General features: G+C 38.3%; 1 protein-coding gene across 1 annotated transcript in view; it reads right to left on the bottom strand.

Moving 5' to 3' along the window:
* CIBAR1 (CBY1 interacting BAR domain containing 1) overlaps window positions 1–14,183 on the bottom strand; it is a 26,991-nt gene extending 12,808 nt beyond the window's left edge. The window contains 5 exon segments of the mRNA XM_065627252.1: window positions 3,347–3,448; window positions 8,642–8,710; window positions 11,253–11,487; window positions 14,075–14,139; window positions 14,142–14,183. Of these exon segments, the coding sequence (XP_065483324.1) occupies window positions 3,347–3,448; window positions 8,642–8,710; window positions 11,253–11,487; window positions 14,075–14,139; window positions 14,142–14,168 (498 nt within the window). The 5' untranslated portion in view covers window positions 14,169–14,183.

Here is a 14,183-nt window from a genome sequence, read left to right as displayed (position 1 = left end):
CTGGCCCTGATGCTCCGCTGATGACACAGTGACTAGGTTCAGGGAATTAACCCAGCACAAGGGTTTACCCCTCATAAAAGTTAAGTGTTTTTTTAAGCTGGTGGGCTGGAGTGCACAGGCCAGAGTTGTGGATGAGTGGAAAGAACGACCCTTTACTGTCAAGTGCAGATCAACGTGTTGGGTCTAGAATGAATCTCTTCCAGTGTCAAATGCTGAACCTCATCTTAGTAAGTTTTTATAAATTATTTAAATAGACAACAGAGCAGCAGCTTCATCAGCAGGCTAGAGTTAACATAATTTTTAGATCCAAAAGCATTTCAGGTATTTAATATTTTAAATATTTTTATATTATTAAAATACTTTATAAAAAACACCTTGAGCAGGGCACAGGGAAGGGGACACACCAACCAATCTTTACTGCATAAATACAGAGGTTTTCTTATTTTGTTACTACAAAAAGCATTTTAGATATGTATTTTAATTAGATACAGCTATGTACTGTATAAAAATGCACACTACCATTTAAATAAAGATATTGAAGAAATTCTGGTTAAGTCAAGTCTGAGAACTGTGTAGTATTACAAAATAATGATGTAAAGATGTAAGAGCTTGCACTTGAAGCCTGCAAAATTTGTGTCTAAACTTATTTTATTTTCCATACATTACTGTCTTGGCTAGTCTATGATATTTGGCCAGTATTTACTTACAGGCTTTGTCAGTGAGTATCATCAGGAATCTATTCTGTCCTGGGATTTGGAAATGGTATATGGAACAAGTAATATTATCTTACGATCAAGACGTAGGATTCTTCCATTTCTACAACACTGCAACATGAGAGGAACTTTTTTTTTTTCCAAAAATGGAAATAAACACCACAGGCCCAGTTGCCATGATCTAGTTTTTAGTGTTTTACATATATGGAACCCTAAGGCATAAGGCATGCTCTGTTACTTCTTTTTCTTTGATTAAAATCTGGTAACCTTATATTACAGGATTATCAGTTTCAAACAATCTCCTTACAAAAATGGTTTGAAGTCATAGACATAATTCTGCCATTACTGAGCAAACAAAATTGCTCATGATCTTTAGCAGTACATAAGGTCGCATGTTCACCTCCCTGTCTTGACTTTGCCCAAAACAGAGAGAAACAGAGTAAGAAAAGACATTTTGTGTATTCTCAATTATCACAATCAGTCACTTTCTGTAAATGAAGGCCACTGTTATACATAAGCAGCCATTACACATACAAATACAGCATGTTATTTCTATGATAATCAAATGTATCTTCTCGATCCATCTTAAATAGACTGGCCAGATTTTGTGCGCAGATGCTTTGGGAAAGGAATGTTGTTTGTTGTAGAGTGAAATGTCTACACTTGCAGGACCTGCATAGTTTGCACAACAGCAGTTTGGTATTTTCTCTTCTGGAACACTCACCTGTGACTGGAAATATTAGTAAAGGAAAAAAACGGCAAAATAACAATCAATGTTCATAAATGTTTTCACTTCTACTTTTAATACATTGTGGAGTATTTACTTTAGATATTTCAAAACTTCTGTATGCTTGCAGGGTGCTATTATGTTGTCTGAAGCTTCCTGCTGTAAGACATTACTTACAGTTTGTTATAGTTTTGCTAGAATTCAAGTATCCAGGCCAAAAAATTTCAGGACAGCTGTTTGTCTTGGGCTGAGGGTTTGGTTATTTATTTATTAAAATTTAAAAAAAAAGGAAAAAAAAAGGCATTTTTATATTTAAAAAAAAAAAAAGCTGGTAAGGTTTTCTTTTAAAGCTGTACTACTCCCACATTTTATAAGATGGACTTGAAAATCTGGGAGTGAGTACAGGTCTGTTGCTGTCTGTGGCCAAAGCTGTTAGCTGCTGAAACATCACCATTGCTCACGAATAAGAGAACCACTGCTGGAGCCCAACAGCTACGCTAACTAACCTGGTGAAGCCTCTCTCTGACCTAAAAGCTGACATGCATACATTCTCAAAAGCAAATGAACATAGTCCATCTCCCAATACTTTTTATGTATTTTGTGTTGATCATGTTAAAATGCAAATATGTAGCATTTGTTGCCTTTGGCCATATGCAAAACCAGACTGTACTGAGATTTATTGTAACTCTCCAAGCAAAGTCTTAAGTACAGAAAACACAGGTGTTACAAGAGGCAAACCCACAGAAGGATATTTGGGAATAGCTTAGCAAAGAGACAAGAAGAAACAAGCTAGATGCCAGCCATATACCCATGAAATCAACTGGGAATTAGCGCAAGAGGGAGAAAACTGGCACCAGCCTGCCTTTGGGGAGAATACCTTACTGTTCTCATTTACTCTCTTAATTCTAATGCAAGAGAACTCTGCATTACAGCTCAAGTTCTAACCCTACGGCTGACATCTGAGTATCTTCATTACATGAGGAACTCTAATTAGTCATCACTTTAACTGATTTGATTAGTTTTACATGGGAATTCTTTGGCAGAGACAAAAGTAAAAGGTAATTCTCCTGGGTGGCATTTGACTGTCAGAATAATTTTTGCTTTCTGCAGTCCCATGCACCAGTCACTAGAAAGATCCTAATATCTGAAATGAAGTTGATGTAATCCACATGAAGAATAGGGCTGCTTCATCCCAAGTCCAATGCTGGAGTGCAAGGGAAAAAAACCCAGCGCATCATCATGAACTTAAATGCTGTATCATAATACACAGGCATAAAGGGACTGAAGTAGGATTGCCTTGATCCCCTTTGATTCGGCATTTCCTAGATTCTGATTGCTTCTGAATTTGAAACTTCAATGAGATTTTAACCGAAATTCTGTGGAGGTTTAATTTTTCTCTCTGTGATACAGAACAGTATACTAGGGAAGGTCACTGGTCTTCTGAAAGGAAGAGGAGTCTGGTTGAATATTCTACTAACAGAATAACAACACTTCCTTTCACACTTCACCTCACAGCTGGAGGAAACTCATACCCCATCAAGGTACAAGGAAGCAAAACAACCAAAATGTCAGGGAGAAAAACAATAAACCAAAAAATTCCTGGAAGTAAAAAAGGAGTTGCCTGATCACACTTATTTTCGAAAACCTCCAAATTCCTACATGCAATCTATCTCTCTTGCATAAACATATCAAATACTTCATAATTTCCTTTCAATCAAAAAGACAGTGAGTAACAAAGCAGCTATTTTAAACTGGAATTCATCCTAAAGTTTAAGAAATATTCGACATCAACACAGGAAACAATCCCTCTAAAGAGCAGTCTTCTCTTATTACTTTCTAAACACAATAGTTTAATTCCTGAGACATTTTTTAAGTATTTCTTAAAACCACTAGAAATACAGGATACAATAATGTGTCGATCTGATGGATTCCGCTGACGTGTCTTTTCCAGTTGAGATAATTGCTTGGCTTCTCGGTTCTTTGCTGTTAAAGTAGCTTTAAGATCATCCTGGAAATAAAATGTTTTAGACATGTTTGAAATAGAGCTAGGATAACACAAAATGAACTTTTCATACATGCATTGCCTAGAAAACATGAACAAAACTTCTGTTTTAAACAAAACCAGATTTTACTGATCTTATCCTGTTAAATGATCCCCTGAAACAGAAGTCAAATGGGAACAAGAGAGTTTAGCACCCTGCACAACCTTCTGTAGCACACACTATAATTTAAAATGTGGGGAAAACCAGAAAAATGTATTTACAGCTTTTCATGAAAAGTACAGTAGACAGTCAAAACCTGAGATCCCTAAATCAGTAAAAGACAGGCCCATTCCAGGGTCAGCAATGGAATAAAGGTGGCATTTAGAAATAAAAAGTGGCATGAAATAAATCAGTAAGAAAAAACCGAAAACAGGTAGCAGTCAATAACAATCAGAAGTTATGAGGAATGTGAAACTGCTACACAGAGCTTAAGGTGTTACAGAAAATCCGTGGCTGAGAAGGTTAAACTGCATATTTACATATGCAGTTAGTAAGGTGTTGGAACAAAATACATCCTAGTAATGATGTAGGTGGCAAAGATGAAACTTATTTATCTAGAAAAGGCAGAAACTGTTGATAAATGTTTTTGCTCCTCATTTACAAAGGAGAAGTAGGATGTACTTCAAGGAAGATCTGAGACAATTTAAGAATGTTTACATATGCTGTGGTTTAACCCAACTGGCAACTAAACACCACCCACAGCTGTTCACTCACTCCACCCCCACAGTGGGATGGGGGAGAGAACCAGAAAAAATGTAAACCTTGAGTGTTAAGATAAAGACAGTTTAATAGGAAAGAAAGGGAAAATAATAACAGGAAAAATAACAATAAAAGAATATATTTTAAAAGTGATGCACAATGCAATTGCTCACCACCCATCAGCCAGTATCTGGCCAGTTCTTGAGTAGCTGTTTCCCTGGCCAGCTTCCCCCAAAATATATAGTGAGCATGACATCAGGTGGTGTGGAATATCCCTTTGGCCAGTTTGGGTCAGCTGCCCCAGCTGTGCCCCCTCCCAGCTTCTTGTGCACCTGGTACTGTGTGAGAAGCTGGAAAGTCCTTGACTGCTTAACAACAACTAAAACATCAGCGTGTTATCAATATTATTTTCATACAAAATCCAAAACACAGCACTGTACCAGCTACTAAGAAGAAAATTAACTCTATCCCAGCCAAAACCAGGACAACATACCACTCTGAAATTCTTGTTCATGCTATAAAACTGTGTTTTGCAAATAGTTTGGCATAAATGGAATCTAAAATTGTCAGTCAGATATTTATCACTCCATTGACCCTGGTATGGGAAAGGACATTCATTTTGATGGCTCCAATTTAAAGAAGCAGTACCTCAGAACAAGTGGAAATGCAGCCCAAAGGAATCAGTCTAACAAAATCTGAGGTGGGAGCAGGGCGTGCATTTCAAACCATCATTTCCCCTAAAAATACCAGCTATTAAAAACTATAATCTCAGGACGCTGTCTGTGCTCCTTCCCCAGATTTCAGAATTGTAACATCCACACAGAAAGACATGCAACCAAGAATGTGTCTTTTCCAGAAAGTTCTGTGATCCTGTGACCACTTGTCACTGACAAGCACAAGCGTGCCAAGTTTCAGAGTGCTGTGTTTCTTCAATAATGAGTCTGTATATGAGGTCAGGATCAAAACACACAGTTCCTTCCTTGTTTCTATCCTTACTGACTGTTTGTATGTCTTGTGGATGTGACTGTCATTTGTCTTCATCTTTTGGGATACAGAGCTGGTTTCTGATAATAAAAACTCATGCATCTTTAGCCCATCAGAACTAATTTGCTGCTGTTCTTTCAAAAGGGAATTTACACCACCTTTACGGCCATCTGAAAGACTGCTGGAAGGGACTATCTCCTTTATGAAAACCATGCTGATGCAAGAAGAGCAATAATAGAAAAAAAATATTGATTTACATTTTAAATTTTAAATTAAAGGTAGAGAAAGAGAAAAGAAAAACATTTCTTTTTGCCATAGAACAAAGCAGTTTTGTATCTAATGGTCACAGCTGCATGTTTAGTGTTATTTAATGACTGGGCCCTGTTAACAGCACTGACTTTCTTGGCCTGTTTAAAACAGTCAGTCAGATTTAACGCTGTGGCTAGAACGTTTTTGACTTTCATGCAAAGTATACTTGAGAATGCTAAGGTAACCACTAGAATTACCATTATAAAATTCAGTATTTTCTTTCTAGCACATAGTGACTATGGAAATACCTACAGGGACTGCACTGTTCCCTCCTCTACCTCTGTTCCCTGTAGCAACAACAGCCATCAAACATACTTCTCTGACAAAGATTTGGTGCTACTGTGGCTATAGCGGTGAAGTTATAGACAAGTTTTGGGTGTACAATGACAGGGCGCAGTTACATACATATTTTGTCTAGGATGTTGAAAAACTGAAAAGGGTGCAGAAAAAACATTTAAAAATACTCAAAAGCTGGGGAAAATGTCATTATGGTGAAAGAATTAAGGTCTACATTATCAGCTAAATGAAAAGAATGAAAAATTGGTTTTCCTAGCATCTAAATACATTAATCCAGAAAAAAACAGAGCATCACAGAGCTCTTCAATCTCAGTGGAACATACAACAAGATTAGGTAAAGTCTTTCTTTAAAACAAACCACCACAAACGTCAACTAACCATTAACTACCACAAGCAATCATACATTCCCCTCCAGTGTCTTCAGACCAAGATTTTATATGTTTTTGGAAAATACGCTTTAATTACACCCAAGAAGAAATGGAATGGAATGTAACAGCCAGTGAGATAAAGGACAGGTACAGAGAATCTAACATTATTCATAGTCCCACTGGCTTTAAACTATGAATTCAAGTCACATGTAAGAACCCTGGCCAGCCATCTAATTTCAAACCATACAGAAGTACAGCTACAGTCCATCTACCAGACAATGAGCTGGCAGATACTCATCACTGTACTGTTACCTTCTTTAGTCACTGAAGTTATTAAAGCAAACCAATCCTTTCTTCTGCACGTGGATCACCTTGGTTTTATGATGTCCTGTTTTATATGAAGAAAAGGAACTAGGAACAGAGTTGCCAAAAAGCAGAAAAGTGAAGATTTATACAATGAAACAGAAAGAAATCCTAAAATCCTATATTTAAGCTGAATTACAGGACAAGAATACTATAGTAGCATCTACTGAAGCTGCCAAATCCTGGCCCACAGAGCTACTCAGCATAGTAAACCAGGACATGTGAATGAAAAATTGTATTGCATTAGCAGTTAAAGGACAACACGATTCTGATGGAACTGGGTCTCTTTAAAACATTTACTATCACAGGACATTGATGTCTTACCCCACAGAAATAGCAACAGTTCTTTTTAGATACAACACTAACTAGTTTGTGTACACCCTGAAACAGATCCAATAAGTACCAGTGAGAATGTCCCCATTATAAAAAGTACTATAATGACATATTCACCCTGGTTTTACTTAATCAGCTAATGTAGTTACAGGTAAGGTGCTCCTACAACTAGCACCCTGTGCTGGTTTTACAGGAGTGACAAAATTTCCTTTTTCACTAAAAATGTCCCAGTGTTTAGAGATGATAACTGAGGATCAGACAGTTGAAGTTTTAACCAAGGTTTATGGGAATGGGCAGGGGGAAAGAAATAATTTAATGGCCTACATCTTTAGGGAAGTCTCTGTTGGTTCAAAGGCATGTTGATAAAATAGTTAATCACGTCTATAGTTTAACAATGCTCTTGTACCTCTCACTGTAGCTCAGATAAACATGTAATGCTTTCTGGCATTCTGAAAGGCAAAGACAACAGGAAATGCCATTCACTGTTGCAAGGGATGACCTGGCTCCAGTTGCTTCTGTTCTCAGCATTTACTCGCTGTCAGTGGCCATGCACCTCAAAGCAGCACATTCAATGCTTCTGAAGCCCCAAGCACTGCTGTAGTGCTTTGTGTCTCAGCAACGCTGTTGCAACGCCCACATGAAACTTTTCGTCCACTCTCAATACTCAGTCCACCTATACAATACTCAGTTCTAGGTCTCACGAACTGTGTTTCAGAGTCTGTTAAGATACCAAATTCCAGGATACAGGCTCTGTCGTCTACAACTCTGCTAAGGACTATCACACTGAACTGCAGGAGGCATTTCCTTCTGAATTGTTTCACTAACAACCAAGTGAGATAGCTGTGCAGTAAGTTCCAAGCACTGTACTCGATTCTTCACCGTATTGAAAAGATAGGAGAACATATGAAAAATGCTAGTTTGAGATGCAATGCCACAATGTGCTCAAATTAACCACAATGAATACACTGTAAGATTTTTGTAAGTAAAATATCATCATTTTACCTTTTGATTTATAGAGATTATGATGCAGATATATAGATAAATTACAGATTGAATTTACAGGATGCAGGTATCTTCTATGTAATATCCAAGTATTATGAAGAACTACTTTCATCCTACAAACTAGTATTTGCTTGTTAAAATTTACTTGCTCGAGCTTATCCCTCCTGGAGAAAATAAATTTACAGATACTTTGTGGGAATATTTCAAACACCTATATACACTGTTTCCAGAATATAGTGAACGAAGAGACCTCATTTTTTTGTGTATCTTCAGGTCATCCTGATGACTGCAGAATGGAGAGGGATTCAGGCCACTACCTATTCAGCAGCTTCAAAAAATGTCTTCTACATTACGAATTTCAATGTAGAACACAATTCTAAGTTAGAAAAGCTGTTAAAGGCAGCATATAGATGACTTAAGAGCCAAATGCATGACATGTAATTCACCTTTTGAAACTCTGAATAACAACAACAATAACAATAGTAGTAATAATAACAAGAATGACATTATTTATGAAGAAAAACTTCATGAATTTGCACTATTCAGGAAGTTTAATGCTATCCACAATGTGTTTTTTTAGCATTTGCTTGTGCTCCAAGAGTCTGAATATCCTTGTCTTCACATCAAAGCTTTTTCCTGCAACATATATATAGCTTCAATTCAGATGCATTACTATATAATTTAGTTAGACTGATTATTGCAATATGATTAAGCAAAACCACTCTCCCCTGTAAAGCAGAAGTTTTCCCCTGTGTGACCAGAACACCAAATGGTACCTTGTGAGAAAACAGATGTTCAACCTACCCTTTTAAGTTTCACTATGGTCCCATAACTTTTCAGAGGTTCAACAACCTTAGCTTCAAGCCTGTCAACCTACAAAAGAAATCATAAGGTCACTAAAATCATCCACGTCTATGGTGTGCAGAAATAGGCAACAATTCATTTACTAGTGACTTATCTTATTAGGAATTTAGTCCATATATGCTGAAAATATAGTGGGATGGACGTTTAAAAATCATTGCAAAAAACAGAGTCAATTAAATTAACCAGAAAATCACTCGTGTTTTGAAGAGCTCAAGCTGATTTCTAGTGGAATTCCTTTTTCTTCATTGGTAATACATCAGGATAAATAAAACACGGAGATTCTAACAACTGAGTACTAAACATATCAAAAACTGCATCTTGGAGATCTGTAGCCTTCTATCTAAAGCTCAATGTATTTGCTTTACAGTTGTTGATAGATTACGGACTAAGCCATCTTTGCTATCAAATATACTGTATGAAATGCAACACTTGTTTAAAATAATGGAAACAGCATCATAATACTGAAAATATTAAAAATACTAACAACAGGTTGTGTAAAATGCATGAATGCTCTCACAGATTGAGTGCATCTAAATTTTTGTTTCAGCTCTCCTAGTTAGAAAAACAGCTACATATGGTCAGACAGGCAATAGGATAAAACCTGTCTGCTTGTTAAAATTGACAATGCTGCCTGAGTGGCCACAGCATAAGCCAGTGAGTCATCCGGCCCATCACTGTTATGTCCAAATTAGGACAAGGTACACACCTCTACATACACTGCAGGTGCATACACTCCCCTCTAAACTGGCAGTCACCAGTCAGGCAAAATCTATGCTAACCGAGCAAATATTTCTCCTTTACTACACTCTAACAGTGCACCATCAAACAATTTCACTTATACTACCAATAGAATAGATAGAACAGGGCAGTAAGGCTCTAAATGAAGCATATGATTAAGGACATACCAAATAACCTGCCCGTCTTGCTTGCTTACCCTTCCACATGTTGTGAAAGTACCTCACACCTCAGTGTTTATGTATTTAGCACTCCAGCTGGAGAGCAGAAATTGATAACCCTTATAAGCTAATTTTCTGTTGCCCTCATTGTCAATATATATAACTATTAAATAAGCTGATGCCCAAAAGATATAAAGCTGAGATTATATATTTGGATTTAATGAGCAAAGAAGAACTTGATTTAAAGGCTAAAAGCTTTTCTTTTCCTTTGCTTCTTCCACCTTTTCTCCTTCAAAGGGCAGTGGTGGGACAGCACTGGTTTGGAGTCAGGCACGGTAGGTGGATGTAGGCCAAATGTCAGACTTAAAAATCGAAAGAAGCAAAACTCAAGTTGTTACATAGGTACCTTGATATTACAGATTCATAGTTTAAAGGTGAAAACTGACAGATCATGTAGTCTCACTTCACATACACCTTTGACCATAATATAAACTTACCCTATTAGCAGAGGGATAAATTGCTATTACATCAATTGAAGCATAAGAACCTATGTGTGGCTCAGCTGGAACCAGGTGCTTAAGAGTTTATGGGAAAAAAATAAAATAAAAAATTCGCACTATCCACACCCTTGGATTTCTTATTATTTCTTAAAAATCTGGCCCTAAAGACTTTGTTAAAGATCCATGTGTATTTCTTGTTTTTCAAACTTTCTTCTTAGTGGACTAGATACCTCATAGATTAACTTCATTAAAGGGTTTTCTTTTTCTACTTCGTTAATATAGAAAGATGACTTGCAATGCTGTTTTTTTCTTAAAAAAAGTCTTATCTGAAAACATCAAGAATGTCAACTACTTCAGTCTCTTTTTAAAATTACAATGGTTCTTAGCTTTTCAAAACTATAAATGGAAATATTCTGAGCCCTACTGAAAGATATGTGCTCCATATACTGAAATATATGTACTCCAAAAACTAGTTTGAATACACGTGAATGAATTTATTTTTTCTTAAATCTCAGCATTCGTAATTCTGGATCATAAGTTACAGTTTGACTGCCCCTGCACATAAGTGGCATAAACACTTTTCTTTACACTCTCACTGATCTAGCAGAAATGTGACTATAATTCACACATGTGGTCCAAATCAAGTTTGTACTTCAAGTATTGAACTACAGACTCACAAAAACTACACTGGTCCCTGAGAGCAACTCAGAGAAGCTGTCAGTGCCCAGTGACAGATTCCAGTTAGTATTCTGTTCCATACTTCTTCTGGTAACAGACTCGGCAAAAGGAAAATTATTTTACCTCAGCTGCTGCTAGACAACTGAAGTCACAAAACTAAAAAACCACTTTATTAACCATAAATCATAATCTAAATTCTAAGGCCAACAAAAGATTTGCTGTCTCAAATTGTGAGTGCTGATATGGATAGTTTCACTGACTTCAACAGGACTAATCAGAATTTTCACTAAAGCTACCACAGCAGAGTAAATGACAAATGCTTTGACAGCCTACCCTGCTCTGCCACTAATATATTTTAAAGTGTTTTCTCCTATGTTGCTCTTGTGATTGCTGAGTGTATCTTTTCCCTTTTAATCACAGAGAAGTAATTGAAAAGTTCAGATGGCAAACACAACATGTACAGCTTTAATTTTGTACCTCTGCCTGGCGATAATCCTGAAGTCTGGAAAATTCATCTGCAAAGTTTTTCAGTCCAACTTTTAAGTTTGGTGTCTCTGTGGCTGCATATGCATATATTTCATTCACTAGAAGATCTGCTTTGTCTCGTAGTCTGGCAGTTTTACGTACATATCCAGCAAATATTTGGCACAATTCACCAAAATGTTTTTCCACATTTGAAACAGCATCTTGTATTTGTCTAGTCTGATTGTCCCTGGATAGCAAAGACAAATAAGTGGAAAATAAGAACAGGACAAGTGTTTACAACATATACAGAAGAAAATCTATATAATTTTACTATTAATAATTTATACATTACTTGGACATCTCACTTCAGTGCAAAACAGACATCTATTTGTAAAAAGATAATGTTTTAACAGTCTGAGGTAACGTGCTTATTTATTAATGAAAAACAAAAAAAAGAGCAGGATTTATGCTTAAAAATAAAGATTCAGTAGAGGAAAACCCAAATCACAAAAATTGGCTTGGAAGTTTTCCTCCTGTGGTTAAGCAAAAGCTCACTATTACTGCTGGTATTAATTACTAACATAGTAACACCTGCCAGTCTCAAACAAGACCGGGTCATAGAGCTTCCTGCAGGACTCTGCAATCTCAATGGACAAGTTAACGGTTGGAGAAAATAGGCAGGGCAAATCTGTGAAGGTATTAAATGTTCTTTAAATTGTGAACAGATACCAAACTGCTCCTGGTCAGCACTAGAGAAGATAAATATCCCTGAGAATTAGAGAAGAAAAGTGAATGGACACAAGTACAGAGGTGAAACCTTAAAACATGAAGAAAGGACATTCATCACAGCAAGAAATTATTTTTAAAAATCATATTACTTTAATTAATTTTTTATTTGAACCAAATGCCTGTATGTTTCATTATTAATGATCTAGATAAGTCATTCTGAATTTTAATTAATATATATCACTTGATATTTTGCTTTCCTGTTCCTGCATAATTTGATGGTTTTGCTTTAGTTACGCTTCAGTGATATTAACACTATGAAACCAAATCAGTGTCAATGAATTCATGTCAGTTGTTGTTGATCTGACTGAATCAACTACAGGATAATTTAACTAATAGTAACTGCCAGATACTGGGTCCTAAGAAGTCTCCATGGTCTACATGAGGTGATTCATGCGAAGTGCTGGAATTCTCAGCAAGAGAACTCACTCATACCACTGTCTTGGTGAGGGACAGAAATGAAAACTTCCTTCATATCCTTAAGCTATCCCAATTCCAAATGCTGACCAATATTTAAATATTGACTTAATATCGTAACACATGAAAATCAGAAAAAAAAAAGAAGAAATTTAATACTTTAAGACTAAACAACAATGCAGTCAATTCAAATGAAGAACACCTTTCTTCAAGAACTCTTCAGGAAAAATATTTCAGGACAAAGATCTTCTACTGGCAAAATCCCAGTTGTGTTGCTTCATGGCAAGCAGTCTAGAAGACTGTTCAAAAGAGATTTTGTTCAAAGAAAAAACATTCCAAATAAGTTGTTCAGTCTTCCAGGGCATGCTTGAGCATCAAACCATTTGAATAGGAAAGGTTTCACTCAGTGAGTGGGAAAGTAAGAGTCTCATTAAGTGTCAGAATCATAGAATGGTTTGGGTTGGAAGGGACCTTAAAGATCATCTAGTCCCAAGCCCCCCTGCCATGGGCAGGGACACCTTCTACTAGACCAGGTTGCTCAAAGCCCCGTCCAGCCTGGCCTTGAACACTTCCAGGGATGGGGCATCCATAGCTTCTTTGGGCAGCCCGTTCCAGTGTCTCGCCACCCTCATGGTGAAGAATTTCTTCCTTATATCTAATCTAAATCTACCCTCTTTCGGTTTAAAGCCATTACCCCTTGTCCTATCACTACATGCCTTTGTCAAAAGTCTCCAGCTTTCTTGTAGATCCCCTTTAAGTACTGGAAGGCTGCTCCCGGAGCCTTCTCTTCTCCAGGCTGAACAACCCCAGCTCTCTCAGCCTGTCCTCACAGCAGAGCTGTTCCAGCCCCCTGATCACCTTGGTGGCCTCCTCTGGCCCCTCTCCAACAGGTCCATATCTTTCTTATGTTGGGGGCCCCGGAGCTGAACAAGAGCAGAGCAGAGGTGCAGAATCACCTCCCTCGACCCGCTGGTCACACTTCTTTTGGTGCAGCCCAGTTGTTTTTCAAAATTAATACTATGTGGTAAAATCTCCAAAAAAGGTACATCTTTCCTATTTTGTTGTAAGGCCTTCATGTCAGAAAGTGTTCCTCTCCCAGGGGGAAGCCTTAGGCACGTTTCCTCACCCACTTTACAATTTTGATCTCACAGTACTCCCATACAATGAATATTTAATTTTGGGACATGAAACGCTACATTTCCTTAGGTGGGGGTGTGAAGAGGTTTTATTTTCTCCTCTCCTAATTATTTGTGACCGCTTAGAGGCAGCCACAAAATTATCACTGAGAGGCCCAATTAAATCGCCAAGTCTTTACTTCGCCTCTGCACAGCCCGTTAAACTAGAAAAGTTTTGCGGCCTTTACCGGAGGAAAAGAGGCGGATCCCGCACCCCTAGGGCGCTCAGCTGCCATACGGGGGACCGGGCCCGCACCGCCCCAGACCCCCACGCCACTCCCCGGGTACCCTGACTGGAACACGGCCTCCCGGCTCTGCCCGGCGAGGCCAGGCCACGCAGCCAGCCCCCGCCCCGCCAGCCCCCCGGAGCAGCCCTTCGGGGACGGGCAGGGACCCGCAACAAGCGACGAAGCGGCGGCAGCCCGGCGCCTCCTCCGCCCTTCACCGCCCCGTTACCTGGCGTCCAGCCCGCGGCCCAGCAGCATCATGGCGGCGGCGGCGGCGGCCCGGCGGGAAGGAGGGCGGTGCTCCGCGTGCGCCCGGTTTCCATGGACACCGCCCGCCC

This window comes from Caloenas nicobarica, chromosome 2 (assembly GCF_036013445.1).
Source record: "Caloenas nicobarica isolate bCalNic1 chromosome 2, bCalNic1.hap1, whole genome shotgun sequence".
Lineage (NCBI taxonomy): Eukaryota > Metazoa > Chordata > Aves > Columbiformes > Columbidae > Caloenas > Caloenas nicobarica.
Note: the sequence above shows the minus strand (reverse complement) of the source record. Positions and strands in the feature narration are given on the sequence as shown.